Source organism: Antennarius striatus, chromosome 15 (genome assembly GCF_040054535.1).
Source record: "Antennarius striatus isolate MH-2024 chromosome 15, ASM4005453v1, whole genome shotgun sequence".
NCBI lineage: Eukaryota > Metazoa > Chordata > Actinopteri > Lophiiformes > Antennariidae > Antennarius > Antennarius striatus.
In genome coordinates this window covers 5,623,357-5,640,531 of record NC_090790.1, presented here as the reverse complement: position 1 = coordinate 5,640,531, position 17,175 = coordinate 5,623,357, and the positions used below count along the sequence as shown (strand labels likewise).

Sequence of the window (17,175 nt, the reverse complement as noted above, 5' to 3'; positions counted from 1 at the left end):
CACATGTATTCCTTCAGTTTGAATTTTTATGCATATTACAGCATTTTTAAAATTAAGTTTATGGCACAATGAGGCTGAATTTTTTATTGTTTGTTTTTTGTTATTCTTTTTTTATTTTTTAACTTTGTTTAAGGATCTTAATGTGTAAGGAACCTGTCCATTCAGGTCAGGCTTATTGCACACTGTACTGTAATTTCTTTCTTGGGCTCCTCTGGACTACAACTCCCACACTTTGCTTTGATTGCCTTTGATTCGCTTTAGAAACGCGTGCATCATCGTCCTTCAAAACAAAAGCACTGTTAAATTTTCTCTATTTTTTTCCTCTACTTTTAACAAAACACGGAATCGAGCTGAATAAATATTAAAATTTCAAATAATATAAATACTGTTGGGTGACTCTTTAGCGCGTTTCTTGTCTTCATTCTTACTGTATTATTTTAATTTGAAATCCATACCGGAAGAACTCGCTGTTTCCGTTTTCTTCTGCAACAGGCGGCAGCGGAAACAAGTTCGTGTTGTATGTTTGGTGAATTGAAGTAAAAGCGGTCCGTGTAACTAAATCGTTTCCTCTGCGGGCAGAAACGCAGCCTGTTGACAAAGTCGGAGCCTTCTGTCTGTTAGCTTGTTCGTTCCTGTTCTCTGCGGCGGTCGGACATGTGCACACAGACCAGGGCTGCGGCTCTGATGGCTAACATCTCGCAGGCAGACATCGACCCGTCCGGCGTGTTCAAGTACGTCCTGATCCGCGTCCACAGCAAAGATCCCGAGGACGACTCGGAGGTGGATATAGTCCGAGGATACAGCACGGCGGAGTTCCACGGTGAGTTAAAAGTGCTAGGTCACAACCAACGATGGCCGTGTCAAAGGTTAACGTGGGCTGGAAGAGGCCACGTGACCCGCTAGGGACGGTGAGGTGCGTCCAGCTGAATGTACACCATGCCAACAGACTCAGAATCTATAGAACAGCGTGACCTTTGACCCTCTCATGCAGCACTGAATTAAAAACCAACATGAATCTATGATGCACATTACAACATACAGCACAGTAATATGCATATATCTACATGTGCAACTCAAGAGTCAACCATATGAAGCATTTTTATCCTGATGTCTCCTGGACCAAAGAGGAAACAGACTGACTAGATTGCTACCAGGATTAAATTCAAAAGCCAGGACCTGTAATGGTATGGGAAGGGGATGCCTTAGTACGCAATGGCGTAGGTAGATAGATACTTTATTAATCCCAGAGGAAATTGTGTATATCCACTGCTCAGCCATTACATAACAAATAATACTGGATAAACACCAGGAGAAAAAGAAACACTGACACCACAGGACATACCACAAGACATACACTACACTAACAGACACATGCAGCACTAGCAGGACTTATATACTCAACTATAACTAAAATATAAGCACTATAAAATTTAAATATAAACAAACCTAACCTTTGAAGGCCTTTTCAATACAGTAAGATGCATAAAAAAATTTTAAAAATTAATTGAACTGCCCTGTGGTGCTGCAGTGGTGCAATCACTAAAAAAACCATGCAGCTCAGGAGAACTGATCGCTCTTAATTGTCCATAGGGGTGACTTTCATGTGACCCTGTGATGAGCAGGCGACGCGTCCAGGGTGCATCCGGCCTCTTGCTCATAGCTGGGATAGGTGTCAGCAACCCCCCTGACCCACAAGATGGAAAAAGCGGCTGAAGATGAAACAATTACAGTCATCTCCTCTTCAAGAAGATGGATTGATAGATTTATGGATGAATGGATCACCTGCCCCTCTGGCTGCAGCTGCACCAGAAGCTGATGGTTCTTTCCTCATCCATGCCGACTAAAGTCCATGGGACTAAACGTGTCCTCTTTTGGGAGACAGTGGAGCATCATGCTGCGAAAGGGATGTCCTGTCCACCAAATGTAGGCGAAGATGCTTGATGGAAACAAATCACAGGGAAAATCACATCATCATTTGGGTTTTTAACAGTTAAAATCAAACCATACATGTGTGTGAATAGTCTACACTACCCTCTGCTGGACTGGGCTGGATCTGAAAGCACCTTTTATGGCGTGTGATTACAGTATTTTCCACCGTAAAGCCTCTAATGTCTTCAAAAAACAGACAGTGCGCCCTATAATCCAGTGCACTTTATACATAAAAAAGTTTTGTTGATGTCTTACTTTTGAATTGAGTGATATCATCCATTAATACAAAAATCACTTCTAATTCCAGATAATTGTGTATTACCAACTGTTTTTATTGATGAATTATTTGATTTGTTTATAGCTCATGAACGCACCAGGTGGAGGTAGCACATGTGCACAAGCAGCTGTTTATACTAATGCATGAACATGTTGTATCGTTGGTTGTCAACACAAGTTTACTGACAGTCAACGTTGTGTTTTATGTTTTATAACTCTTCTTCTTCATAAAATCTTGCTCATTTGAGTTATTATTATGGTGTAACTTGTCCAGATTGTCGTGATTGTTAGTGTGATGTTTTGGGGTTTTGTTTTTGTTTTTTTGCAGCCGATATCTACGAAAAGGTCTCTGAGGAGCTGGAGAGGGGAGGCATCCTGGACTGCGAGTGTGTGGGAGGAGGGAGGATAAAACACGACCCCCAGGTCAAGAAGATTCATGTTTATGGATACTCCATGGTGAGATAACCAAAGAGTGTGATGATAAAACACGAGGATGAGCTGATGGAGCCTTTTCAATACTAAATTTGGTGATAATATTGATTATATGGTATTAATAATTAGTTATGTTCTCCCACTGATGACACAGTAATGTGCTTTTATTTGCAGGGATATGGAAGAGCAAACCACGCTGTGGCTACTGAGAAACTAAAGAGTCAGTATCCAGAATATGAGGTGACCTGGGACAATGAGGGATACTGAACTGGATTTAGATTGGCCTCTGTTGGACCCACTTTCTCCTGAACTAGTGTCACGCTTATCCTTTATGAGAACATGAGCGCACGCAAAACCTGACATAGAACGACAAGACCTGATGAGGCCTTCACTGAGGTTAAGGTCATCATGTTACACTTTCACTAAAGAAACAGTTAAAAACTTGTTTTTCATGCTAAAAAAATTTAAAATTATCTTGGAATTGTAAGTAACCAACAGGTGACATATCATCACTCAGTGACTTGTTTTAGAGTCATGTAGTCTCGTGCATTTGACCCAATAAATAATGTTTATCTGGCAAAGCATAAAAAAGTTTAGTTAAATGTTTAATAAACGTGTCCTGATTCCTGTCTTCCTTTTTGTCGACTGTTTTTTTTTACACCTGCCGTTGCCAGTTTTGTCTGCATTTTGGTCTGAACATAGCCACTCCCTAACACTCTGAGTGCGTCTAATGACATAGACAATTCATTTAATTCTCTTAAACCAGAAGTCATTTCCGTGTTAATAGTGACAGTGAGTACATAACAGTAACTGAACAGAGTGAACTCCTACTGATGATCCTCCATTTTAACCCTGAATTTATTGAAGTCTTGTGTCTTAAAATCCAGCTGGTTGTTTGCTTTTAAATGTTATGAGTTCTATTGAGTTCTGTTGGGCGACATGGTGGGTAGTGCTGTCGCTGGACAGCAAGGTGGTTCCGGGTTCGAGTCCCGCTCTATGCGGAGTTTGCACGTTCTCCCCATGTCTGCGTGGGTTCTCCGGCTTCCTCCCACCTCCAAAAACATACACTTCAGGTTAATTGGCCGGCTTCACATTGCCTGTAGGCCGTAGGAGTGACTGTGTGCGTGTTTCACAGATGTCTCTCAGCCCTCATATGATAATGGTGGTCATTAGCATGAGCCACTAAAAATGAATCTGCTCAGCAGTTCTGAAAGGACAACAAAGTTAAACAAAACCTTACCTTTTGGGAAGATTACACAATCTACAAAGGAAGGAAGGAAAGTCGGTAAGGAGACTTGGTGGTGGAATGAGGAGGTACAGGAGTGTTTATAGAGAAAGAGGTTAGCTAAGAAGTGGGACACAGGTTTGAGGAGAGTAGACAGGAGTACAGGGAGATGCAGCGGAAGGCGAAAGTAGAGATGGCCAAACAAAGGAGCTTATGATGACTTGTATGCTAGATTAGACAGTAAGGAGGGAGAGACAGATCTATACCGGTTGGCAAGACAGACAGATGGGAAGGATGTGCAGCAGGTTAGGGTGATTACGGATAAGGATGGAAGTCTATTGACAGGTGCCAGTAGTGTGATGGGAAGATGGAAAGAGTACTTTGAAGAGTTGATGAACGTGGAAAATGAGAGAGAACAAAGACTAGAAGAGGTGACTGTTGTGGACCATGATGTAGCAAAGATTAGTCAGGATGAAGTGAGGAGGGCACTGAAGAGGATGAAGAGTGGAAAGGCAGTCGGTCCTGATGATATACCTGTAGAGGTATGGAAGTGTCTAGGAGAGGTGGCGGTAGAGTTTCTGACTGGGTTGTTCAACAGGATCTTAGATAGTGAGAAGATGCCTGAGGAATGGAGGAGAAGTGTGCTGGTGCCCATTTTTAAGAACAAGGGAGATGTGCAGAGTTGTTGCAACTACAGAGGAATAAAGCTGATGAGCCATACAATGAAGTTATGGGAGAGAGTAGTGGAAGCTAGACTAAGGGCAGAAGTGAGCATTTATGAGCAGCAGTATGGTTTCATGCCAAAAAAGAGTACTACAGATGAAGTATTTGCTTTGAGGATGTTGATAGAGAAGTACAGAGAAGGTCAGAGGGAGCTGCATTGTGTTTTTGTAGATCTGGAGAAAGCTTATGACAGGGTGCCCAGAGAGGAACTGTGGTATTGTATGAAGAAGTCTGGAGTGGCAGAGAAGTATGTTAGAGCGGTGCAGGACATGTATGAGGACTGTAAGACAGTGGTGAGGTGTGCTGTAGGTGTGACAGAGGAGGTCAAGGTGGAGGTGGGACTGCATCAGGGATCAGCTCTGAGCCCCTTCTTGTTGCTATGGTGATAGACAGGCTGACAGACGAGGTTAGACAGGAATCTCCATGGACTATGATGTTTGCAGATGACATTGCGATTTGTAGTGAGAGCAGGGAACAGGTGGAGGAGAAGCTAGAGAGGTGGAGGTTTGTCCTGGAAAGGAGAGGAATGAAGGTTAGCCGCAGTAAGAAAGAGTACATTTGTGTGAATGAGAGGAACCCAAGTGGAAGAGTGAGGTTACAGGGAGAAGAGATCAAGAAGGTGGAGGATTTTAAGTACTTAGGGTCAACAGTCCAGAGCAATGGAGAGTGTGGAAAAGAGGTGAAGAAGCGTGTCCAGGCAGGATGGATCGGGTGGAGGAAAGTGTCAGGTGTGATGTGTGATAGATTTGCAATAAGATTTATCAACTTGTCAGTTGAAGTCCAAGAAGAAAGAAGAATTCATTCACCGGTAGCGCAAGAGAAGAGTTGAGGTTGGCTGAAGTAGTCAGCGATGACTTGCGACTCACAGTTGTGTTTGTTGACCTCTGCTGACAAGAAGGGGAAGAGAGATAGGAGCAGGGAAAGCACCATGATACATGCTCATGATCACCATAAAGACACTACAAGAGACAGTATCGTGACGTTCTAAAAACTAACTTTTACTTCAGTTTGTCTCTCCGTTCATGTCCAGGCCGTTCATGTCCAGGCCGTTCATGTCCAGCCTTGCTGTGGACATGTGAAGCCCTTCTCTCCGTGATGTTTGGCGTTTTACAGTTTTTATGTTTCTCAGTGTGAAAGATATTGGCCCATTCCCAACTTCTTCACTTTTTGGTTATCTCAAAGTAAACAGTGTAGATCAAAATTAAACAAAGAACAAGCCAACTTGAGTAAACACATCATGCCTGATTAAAATGATCATTTTGATGATCATGTAAGGTGCTCAGGTCCTTGAAGTTCTCTGCACTTTGTAAGGAACTGTTCACAGTACTTCCACTCATACACACACAAACTTCCTGCAGCTCCAGACTGGACACACCGACAGCAGAGCACACACACCCCCACACCGACAGACATTGGGTCTTTAGGGTATAAATAATGACACTGTGCTCCTAAAGAACCGACTAGTTCCTGAGATCTCTTCATATTATCTAGAAATTTATCTTTTTGTGTCATTGATGATATTGTGGGCTACAGCTCAACAAATGTATGATTTAATTTGGTAAATAAAACAGTAAATAAATAAAGCAGTACATCAGAGAAGTGGACCAAATCCAAAGCTTTAATACCAAACAGAGCCCAAAACCAGGTACTCAGAAGATCAGCCAGATAAATCAAACAAGGAACAGGCAGAATCTAGGAAACAAGCAAAATCAGAACACAGTAATCAAGAACAGGAACGCTGGAGAAAAGGACAAGTCAAGAAAAATCTGACACAGAATGAGCATCAGTAGGCGTTGAAATGCAAGACCTCTTCAGGTTCCAGGACACTTGAAGAATAATTTTGGTTTGTCTCCAAACGACTTGTGAAGGCCCGGCCCCTTCTTTCAATTCTACATTTGGAAGTTTGGACTGGTTGTAATCAAGGTTGTTTCTGTCACATATGAAACATTTTGCTTCTTCAACGCAAAGACTGACACCAGTCAAGATGCAAATGAGCTGTTTAGAAGATTGGATTAGATACTAAAATGCAGCATTAATGTTTTAACACATCAGGCAAAATTAAATCACGGTGACCTAAGGGAGTGGCCTTACTGTGTGTTCTGTAACTCCTGTTAAGCCACTGCCCCTGATCCTAAAACAATGTCAAGCATTCCAATTCAAGACCAAATCTATTGATTGAATCTGTGCTTGCCCATGTCTTTCTAAGTTGTATGCATACTCAAACACATCATCACAATGTTCCACGTGTCATGTCCAGGAAGTTACGTTATGTTTAGTTTTTGTCATGTCTATATTTTATATTCCACCTCCTGTTTTATTTTAGCACTCATCCCTTCCCTCTCGTTTCTGACCTTGACTTCCTCCCTTTTTGTGACTTTCTTGATGTTGTGAGTGTCAACCCCACCCGATTGATTCCTCCTGCGGAACCTCATGTATAAATTGCTGGCACAGGTTGGTTTACTGTATTACAACCTCATAGTTAAGTCGGTTTAAGTGAAACCCTTTCAAGGATTTGACTGACATGTTTTTTCCTGTTTTAACAAACTTAAAATGTGGGATAAATTTGAAGAGCCTGCTTTAGTATTAAGAATGTGTTGGCAATATTCATAATAAAAATATTGTGATTACTGCTTGCTTGAAATGATAACATTCCAAGCATCACAAATAACAAAATCCAACAAAGTTAATAATTTTTGGGTACATCCATATCCTTGAAAAGCCGTTACTTCCGGAACACGTGAGAATGTGTCACCAGAATGATTTGCATTATTTTAAATACAGTAAACTGGATTAGGCAAAACACATAAGTAAAAGTTTATCTTGCAAGGCACTTGACTGTATTTGGAATCACCTGCAACACAGTAAGTAGCAGACCACACATCAGAAATATGATTCACTATATTTTGAATTCCGTTCAACATGACTTATAAACTGGAATAATTCAATTCATGCCTGACATGATCAAAGATGTTGCAAGTTAGCCTGATGGAATAATTTGAGTCACTTAAAAACTATGGTTTCCTGGACTGTTAGTGCAAACTCAAGGATGAAAAGTTATAAAGTTTTGTTTAAAAAGTGAAAGATTACATTATAAATTTGTTTTTTCCAGTGAATATTTTTCAAGTATTAAAAACATTAGTTTCTTAATGAGGGCGGCACGGTGGCGCAGTGGTTAGCGCTGCTGCCTCACAACACGGCGGACCCGGGTTCGAGTCCCGCTCTGTGCGGAGTTCGCATGCTCTCCCCGTGTCTGCGTGGGCTCTCTCCGGGTTCTCCGGCTTCCTCCCACCTCCAAAAGCATGCGCTTCAGGTTAATTGGCCGGTCCCAAATTGACCATAGGAGTGAGTGTGTGTGTGAATGTATGTTTGTTTGTATGTGGCTCCGCGGTACACTGGCGTCGTGCCCGGAGTGTCCCCTGCCCCACGCCCTGAGACTGCCAGGATAGGCACTGGCTACCCCGCGACCTGCGTTAGCGGATTAAGCGGGTTGAAAGCAAAGTTTCTTAATGACTAAATTAAGTACAGAAGGTATCACTTTTTTGTATCTCTGTCTTTTATCTCTCTGTCTTGCCAACCTGTATAGATCAGTCTCTCCCTCCTTACTGTCCAACCTAGCATACAAGTCATCATAAGCTCCTTGTTTGGCCTTTGCTACCTCTACCTTCACCTTACGCTGCATCTCCCTGTACTCCTGTCTACTCTCCTTAGTCCTCTCAGTGTCCCACTTCTTCTTAGCTAACCTCTTTCTCTGTATACACTCCTGTACCTCCTCATTCCACCACCAAGTCTCCTTATCTACTTTCCTTCCAGATGACACACCAAGTACTCTCCTACCTGTCTCCCTGATCACATTAGCCGTAGTTGTCCAGTCATCTGGAAGGCCTTCCTCACCACCCAGAGCCTGTCTTAACTCCTTCCTAAAAGTCATGCAACACTCTTCCTTTTTCAGCTTCCACTATTTCGTCTTCTGCTCTGCCTTTGTCCTCTTCATCTTCCTCACCACCAGAGTCATCCTACACACCACCATCCTATGTTGTTTGGCTACACTCTCACCTACCACTACTTTGCAGTCACTGATCTCCTTCAGATTACACCGTCTACACAAGATGCAGTCTACCTGTGTGCTCCTACCTCCACTCTTATAGGTCACCCTATTTTCCTGCCTCTTCTGGAAGAAAGTATTCCCTGTAGCCATTTCCATCCTTTTTGCAAAGTCAACCACCATCTGTCCTGCATTCCTCTCCTGGATACCAAACCTGCCCATCACCTCCTCATCACCTGTTTCCTGCACCAACATGTCCATTGAAGTCTGCTCCAATGACAACTCTCTCACTTCTAGGCATGCTCTGCATCACTTCATCAAAGTCCAACCAGAATTTCTCCTCCTCCAGCTCACATCCTACCTGTGGAGCATACCCGCTAACAACATTGAACATCACACCTTCTATTTCTAGCTTCAGACTCATCACTCTATCTGACACTCTTTTTACCTCCAGGACCTTCCTAACAAACTCCTCCTTCAAGATAACTCCTACTCCATTTCTCTTCCCATCTAAACCATAATAGAACAACTTGAACCCTGCTCCTAAACTTCTAGCCTTGCTACCTTTCCACCTGGTCTCCTGGACACACAGTATGTCTACCTTCCTCTTCTGCATCATGTCAACCAGCTTTTCTTGTCATAGTTCCAACATTCAACGTCCCTACTCTCAGTCCTATACTCTTGGTGCTCCTCTTCTCTTTCTTCATGCAAACACACTTTCCTCCTCTCCTTCTTCGACCAACAGTAATCCAATTTCCACCGGCACCCGGTAGGTCAACAGCACCGATGGCAGTCGTTAGCCCGGGCCTCGGCCAATCCGGTATGGAAGTCATAGGTTTGATTCGCACCTTTGATTTGGCAAAAGTTTTACGCCGGATGCCCTTCTTGACGCAACCCTCTGTATTTATCCGGGCTTGGAATCGGCACAATAAGACACTGGCTTGTGTCGTCATGTGGCTACATTTTCCATTTTTAGAATAGTAATGACATTTAAATGTCCTCATTATGTATTGGAATTCAATAAATAACAACTTAAAAACAATTCAAATTATGAACAACCTCTTGGAACCAATTGTGTCCGTATGTTGAGGAGTACCTGTACTCACAAGTGAGCAACTGAAAATCTAGGAGGAACAAGAAAACACTGGTAGATTTTAACCAAAAGCATGAAAACAGATTTATCTACTCAAAACTTTAAAATCTAGAAGCAGGAGAATAATTCTAACACTAGTAACATCCTGGGAGTGAAAGGAATCTTCTGGCAAACAGGAGAAGAGTAAGGGCTAGCTAGAGTTGCCAGCTGTTTTCAAACAACTCACAGGTGTGTCTCATATCACTGCTGACAAGAATAGGGAGAGAGACAGGATCCAGGTAAACCACCTGGCATCTTACCTGGTTTGATAGTTATATGTGACCAGGCTATGTGTGGCCAGCCGGACAACACCGAGACACACACACAGTCTGAGGGCTCCCCAAATGTGGGTTCTATTTCCCGACTGTTCTCCCCCCCAACTCAGGTAGAGGACAGCATTAAATTTGGTCGAATTGGCAGTTTATTAAAACATAAACAATAAAATTTCCATTTACCTCCCCGAAACGATTTGGAGGATAATAAAGGAAAAATAAAAGATAACAAATAAAACTTTGATTAAAACTAAAACTTAACCTTCACAAGACAACACCAGACAAGACAAGACAACAGTAGTGGCAATTTCTATAAAATAAAATACACACTACTGAGCATCATTCTAAAAATACATGTGCAATACAACATCACAGAAACATCTTGGATACACAGTACATTGTAGTTATTACACATACCTTAATATCCTAAACAGGGTTTCACTTCTAGAAATGACGACGAACACTTGATAAGCACGTCAAGCGGTGTGCTCTCCCCTCTGCATAAACGGAATCAGTCAGCAACATCACCAAAATAATTCTTTCATATAATGCCCAAACTGAAATAACAACCTTAAGATTACTTACGCCAAGAAATTAATCTTATCCTCCACAACGTGGTCAATTCGGCGTCTTTTTCAAACTCGGCGATAACCACCTGTCTCCGCTCCGCATCTGTCTCATCCACAACGTGAGTGTGCGACTGCAGCGCGCCAATCACGTCCCACGTGACCCGACGTCAGATGCGTAACTTTCGCGCCACTAACATCCCACGTGAACAGACGTCAGCCCAGGTAAACGTCCCGTGGACGCAACTAAAAGTGCGACTCCTACTGGCCAACCAACAGCGTAACACCAGGCAGCATGAAGAATTGTGTAACCGCTTTATTATAAATGCATTGTCTATTTGACCTGGCTACATATAAAAATACCAGAGTAGCTGTGCGTCAAGAATGAGGGAGCGCCCTATCCAACAGCACTCCTCAGAACTTCTCCATCGACCAGTCAATCAGGTACTGGTAGTCTCAGCCCCATCTATGGACATTGACAATATGTGTTACGAGGGGAAGGAGAAGGGGACATGCTGGTTGGAGGGGGGTCTCGAACCAGTTTGAGGAGGGAGACATGACATGTCTCTCCTCAACAAAGAAACGTATAATACACGACTCCCTCCTCCAACAAGGAAACATAAAATACACAACAAAATGGACATGGACATGGATGGACATGGACAACCAGGAAAAGGTGGCCTGCCTGGTCTCCCTGCCGATGGGGTGTCCTTGCCTTATAAGTGGAGGAGTTTAAGTATCTTGGAGTCTTGTTCACAAGTAAGGGAAGGCCAGAACATGATATTTACATATCGGTGCAGCTTCTGCAGTGATGCAGTCGTTGTATAAGTCTGTTATGGTAAAGAAGGAGCTGAGTCGTAAGACAGACCTTTCAATTTGCTCATCAATCAATGTTCCTGCTCTCTCCTATGATCATGAGCTTTGGTTCATGACCAAAAAGGGAGAGGGAAGTATGACCATCCCTGCTCAGATTGTTGCCTCTGCGACCTGGCTCCGGATAAGCGGTTGAAGATGGATGGAGGTGCAGGATGCTGTCATATGGAACGGGAGAGGGCTCATCGCATCCTGCACCTGGGGATACATGAGCTCCAGGACTAGTCACTCTAGAGTCTTCAACATGTGGGAAATATGAGCGACTGGAATCCCTGCTCCTCCTCTGATCTTCATGGACAGTATGTGGAGTACACCTGTCCAGTAGTGCTGGCTTGCAGTGGCAGACTCAGGTGGAAGCCGTCCATAATACAGAATTATACAATAAAAAAAACATAGCGACACTCAGGCAGCGCAGAGGAAATCCGTGGCCTGCTCGCACACGCGCAGTACAAGGTCTTGCTCACAGCAGAATAAGTGATAATGAAGATGATTTTTGGTCATTAACTTATCTCTCTCTCGTCTTACCTTGTTAGACATCCCTGAATGGAAATTTTTCAGCTCGAGCACATCCCAGTCAAAAAGCAATGACATGTACCTCATCCCAGTCTGCATGTTCAGGGACCCAATCACCCTCGACCCCAACAAACTGGTTCTCTGTGAGGTCCTCACATGTGACCGTGTACCTGCAGGTAAAATGTTCCATTTCCTGGGCATGTATTATTATATAAATGTTTACATTCAGTTCAGGATTAACACACTCTGCTTTTTTGTTTTGTTTGTTTGTTTATTTATTTCTGTGCTATTCAGATACTAATCATCGAGCGAGCTGCAACCAAGTAATGGAGATGGTTAAAAACTACGACCTGTGGTTTGGCATGGAGCAGGAATACACACTCCTGGGACTGGATGGACGTCCCTTCAGTTGGCCCTCAAATGGATACCCACAAGCTCAAGGTGTTCACCCCTTCATCTACTCTTTGCTCACAGAAAGTTGCTGGACAGCTGTCCTTGAATACTTTTTTTAATTGAAATATCAATTTCTGACTGATAACTAATACGTAGTTACTGTACAGAGCAATGATGAGTCACTTGCACTTAAAAAAAAAGTAATCAACATAGGTATTTTTACAACTATTATTAGGTGAATTATTATAAATAATTACAGACCTTTTCAAAGATTGAAGCATGTGGAGATTGTCAATTATTTACAATCATATTACATTTTTGGTATATGTTCATATATTTTCACTTACCAAGCTTCCCATCCACTTTAAGGATCTTATGACTGTGCGGTGGGGGCAAATAAGTGTTACGGACGGGACATTGTGGAATGCCACTACAAGGCCTGCCTTTATGCAGGAGTTAAAATCTGTGGTACCAATGCTGAAGTAATGCCATCTCAGGTGAGTGACATTTTAATACACATCACCAAGAGCATACTTTCAGAGTTCTTGTGTCGTCATATCCCTCCTTTTGTTGTCTTGGAACCTCAGTGGGAGTTTCAGGTAGGAACGTGTCAGGGCATTGAAATAGGGGATCACCTGTGGGTCGCACGCTTCCTGCTTCATCGTGTTTGTGAAGACTTTGGGGTTGTTGCATCGCTGGACCCCAAACCGATGGCAGGAGATTGGAATGGAGCCGGTTGCCATACAAACGTCAGCACCAATCAGATGAGGGAAGACAATGGCCTGGAGTGAGTAAAAATTTGAACATCCGTCATTTATCACAATAAGATGGGAGGACCCCCCATTCTTTAGTTTAAATTAAAAAAAACATTAACCATAACTATTATATTAACAAAACAATATCCCTCAACTGCTGAAACACAGGAAACCTTAATCTGTTACTGATACAAGTGTTTCTTCTGATGTATTTCTGTCTGAAGCTAGAAATCAAAGGTGTGATGTTCAATGTTGTTAGTGGGTATGCTCCACAGGTAGGATGTGAGCTGGAGGAGAAGGAGAAATTCTGGTTGGACTTTGATGAAGTGATGGAGAGCATACCGAGAAGTGAGAGAGTTGTTATTGGTGCAGACTTCAATGGACATGTTGGTGCAGGAAACAGAGGTGATGAGGAGGCAGGAACATAGGGAGCGACCAGGAAGGATAGGATCAGGAATGAGTACATCAGAGGGACAGCACATGTAAGAGGTTTTGGAGATAAAGTCAGAGAAGCCAGACTGAGATGGTTTGGACATGTCCAGAGGAGAGATAGTGAATATATTGGTAGAAGGATGCTGAGTTTTGAACTGCCAGGCAGGAGGCCTAGAGGAAGACCAAAGAGGAGGTTTATGGATGTAATGAGAGAAGACATGAAGGTAGTTGGTGTGAGAGAAGAGGATGCAGAAGACAGGGTTAGATGGAGGCAATTGATTCGCTGTGGCGACCCCTGAAGGGAAAAGCCGAAAGGAAACAAGAGGATTGCTTTCTAATATATGAGAAAAGTGATCATCTTCTTACCCCTGATTAATCAGTCATCATGAACCCTGTGATGCCATCCTTACTTTAAACACTGAAGCAACCATTATCTCAGCTACCATTGTTTTCTTCAGCTACATCACCGAGGCCATCGACAAGCTGAGCAAAAGACACCCCGAGCACATCCGTTTGTACTATCCACATGAGGGGAGAGACAACATCAGGCGTCTCACAGGTCAACACGCAACAGCCAACATCAACACCTTCACGCACGGAGTCGCCCACCGAGGTTCCAGCATCCGTATCCCTCGTGAGACGTTTGATCAGAAGAAAGGCTACTTTGAGGACCGCCGTCCTTCAGCAAACTGTGACCCATATTCAGTCATTGAGGTCATTGCAACGACCTGCCTGCTTGACTCTGAAGTCAAACAGGAGAGCAAGTAGAAAAATCATCTGTTATACTGTACATTAATGCATGGAGATACTGTATATGTATACAGGGTGTGATTTGTCAAAAAAAAAAAAACAGAGGGGGAAATGTAATCATAAAAAAACAAGCAATCGAAGGGCCAATTCTTTTTCAGGTCAATGGTCACTTTTTGAACTTACATGTTAAATAGACATGAAACATTTAATTTACTTTCCCGCCCACGATTTTGAAGATGAAGATGATGAAGATGACCTAATTAGGCATCAGTACCATGGACAAGAACCGATCACAAGAACATGGAAAAAGGATCTTGCCTAATACTAACAGACTGTAAAAAATATCATTAACACCCTGTAGATTAACAATCAATCAATCAAGTTTTATTTATATAGTGCTTAATCATCTCAACAGACATTTCAAATCGCTTTAACAGACAGAGAGACCCAACTGAACCCTCCAGAGCAAGCATAAGCGACAGTGGCGGGGAAAAACTCCCTCGATGAGGAAGAAACTCCGGACAGGACCCAGACTCTTTTGGGCGGCCATCCGCCTTGGCCGGTTGGGTGGAAAAGAAGTCAAAGGAAGGTAAGAACAGGGTCAGAGAGAGACAGGGAGAGAGAGGCAGATAGACCAGGTAGAGTCAGTGTCAATGTGGTTAAGGTTATGTTTCCCACTGTTAAAGTCAAGGCACAATTACAGCTGCGTGGATGACTGTATGGCAGCACGGAGGAAGAAAGGAAGCAGGACCCCAGCCGATGGATAGATGAGGGGTGGTACTGGTGGGCTTGGAGGAGAAGGTCCACAAAGGAAGGTCCACAGTGGACGGGCGGATGAGGGGTGGAACAGTATGATGACACGAAGGAAGCGAGGCAGCAGGACCCCAAGGAGGAGTAACAGAGATGGTTGGAGAGAAGGAGGAGGAGAGAGGAACTCAGTGAGTCTGGATGTTTGAGTCTCCAGCAGTGTAGGTCTATAAAAAAAATGTTTTAAATAAAAAAAATTCAGGTCACGTCAAAATAACTCGGCTTGTATCAGACTAAGTGAACAGTTCGCTCTGATGTCAGACTTCATGTGGTCTTTTCAGCTTTTCTGTTGGTGCATCATTTGCAGCGTTTTGTCCTTGTTTTATCCACGTATCTGCAAACTTTCTGTTGGCCGGGTCTGGCTTCTGGATGTATAGTTCTGTTTGCCTCAGTTGAAAACTTGAGGAGAATGTGACTGGGCAAAATGGAGAGAGTGAAAAAAATGGCAAAGAAATGGAGATTTATTGTTTGTGTTATTTTATTTCTGTAGTTACATATTCTGTACTTCTACAACTGCTGTTCTTAGAAATGTCTGTCTCTCCTGAAAGTACAACCCTGTCAGCAAATCAATTAAAAAAAATCAAAACAACAATAACAAGTTGTTAAAGGGCTGTGAATTTCTTAATAAGACATACGTATTTTAAAAATATTTACTTATATATTAATATTTTTCTTTCAGGGCTGCTTAAGGGACTACATATAATAACCTCCTATTTCATCACTTGTATGTGCAGATCATGAGATGTTTGTTCTGTGTATCACACATCTTTATGAGCATCATAATTTCTGTCTTGTTGCTACATCTACAAATTAATGCTCAACTGGATATGAAGAGGAACAACAGTGTCCACCAGGTGGAGCTTTCCAGCTCTTTGAGGTGAAGTTTTTGTGACATGAGCAAACAAAACTAGCAGAAACATCTGTCTCATCAGCCTGGTGACATGACGACAGAGAGAGAAAGAATCATATTATAATGTCTGTGTCTGTTATTTGGTAAGTCCAACATATTAAACGGTGCACAACGAAACCCGTGAGCTTTCATTGCAATTTTTTATTTTTTTTAATGCACAGGTGTAATTATCACTGTGATTGTCATATATGAGCCAGATTCTGATGCTGCATACCAGACAGGTAGTCAAAGAATCAATCAAGAATCAATGACAAAGAAAACTTAAATACAAAAGCACCATAAAAAAATAAGTTGAGTGCAGAAAAAAAATCATACAAAATAAATTAAAAAAAACAGTCAAATTTGAGGGATTATAGACCTTTAGGGGACAATAAATAGAATTCACACCTGAATTCCAACTATCATAATGGAAACAACTCACTGAGGTGAACGCCTGCAGTTTTAAAGAGCTTTTTGTGTGAGCACATTTCAACAGCTTCCATGTACATTTCACAGCCATTATGGGAGTCGGGACATTATGGTGTTGGAGAACTGAATACCATAATGTATCATGCAAATGCTTTGCAAGAGAGAGATAGGTACATTGCATGAATCTGATCCTTGGTTATTGAAAGTTTTTTTAAAAATTCTAAAATAAGGTAGCATTATGGAGCAGAGTGCAGATTCTATCCGCAGCATGAGATAAAACGATATAAAGTTTTCTATATCATTCAAAATATACCCATGTCATGTTTTCATTTGAATCAGGAAATGCTTGAATGGATACATCTTGTGAAAACTCTTGAAGACGACCTCTCTGACCTCGTTGGTGATAAACAAACACTGGTCTTACCTTTACTTGTAATTAAAGTCCTTTTGGACAAAAAATAAATAAATCTCTGTGGCTTTGGCTTAAACTTCCTTCTTATCTTCGTTTAGCTTTAGAAGTCTCTCAGTCTCCATGGAGATGATTTCCAGGGATGAAAGTCGTTCTTTGCTGGTGTGATAACGACTGTAAAGTTTGGAGTCTTTTTGGAGCAGAGGATGACCTTTCCACAGACGCCGTTGAAGCCGGTATGGTGCCGTCCACCTGGAGTAATGTGGTCGATTCAGGAATAATCTGCATCAGTTTCCTCTGATAATTTTCATCTTATCAAAGTGACGGT

At 42.4% G+C, this 17,175-nt stretch overlaps 2 protein-coding genes across 2 annotated transcripts; both read left to right on the top strand.

Annotated features, from left to right (window-relative positions):
- Positions 1-481: 481 nt before the first annotated feature.
- On the top strand, positions 482-3,268 carry phpt1 (phosphohistidine phosphatase 1). Its single transcript, XM_068334971.1, has 3 exons — positions 482-820; positions 2,534-2,661; positions 2,812-3,268. The coding sequence occupies exons 1-3, from the start codon at positions 655-657 to the stop codon at positions 2,902-2,904; spliced, it is 387 nt and encodes a 128-aa protein (XP_068191072.1). The 5' UTR covers positions 482-654; the 3' UTR covers positions 2,905-3,268.
- Positions 3,269-11,996: 8,728 nt separating this feature from the next.
- On the top strand, positions 11,997-14,331 carry LOC137608493 (glutamine synthetase-like; the record flags this gene model as incomplete). The annotated part of the gene is made up of 5 exons (XM_068334923.1): positions 11,997-12,159; positions 12,278-12,424; positions 12,746-12,873; positions 12,964-13,163; positions 14,022-14,331. Coding segments are annotated over 5 exons (948 nt in total), but the record flags the coding sequence as incomplete, so codon positions are not given.
- Positions 14,332-17,175: the final 2,844 nt, after the last annotated feature.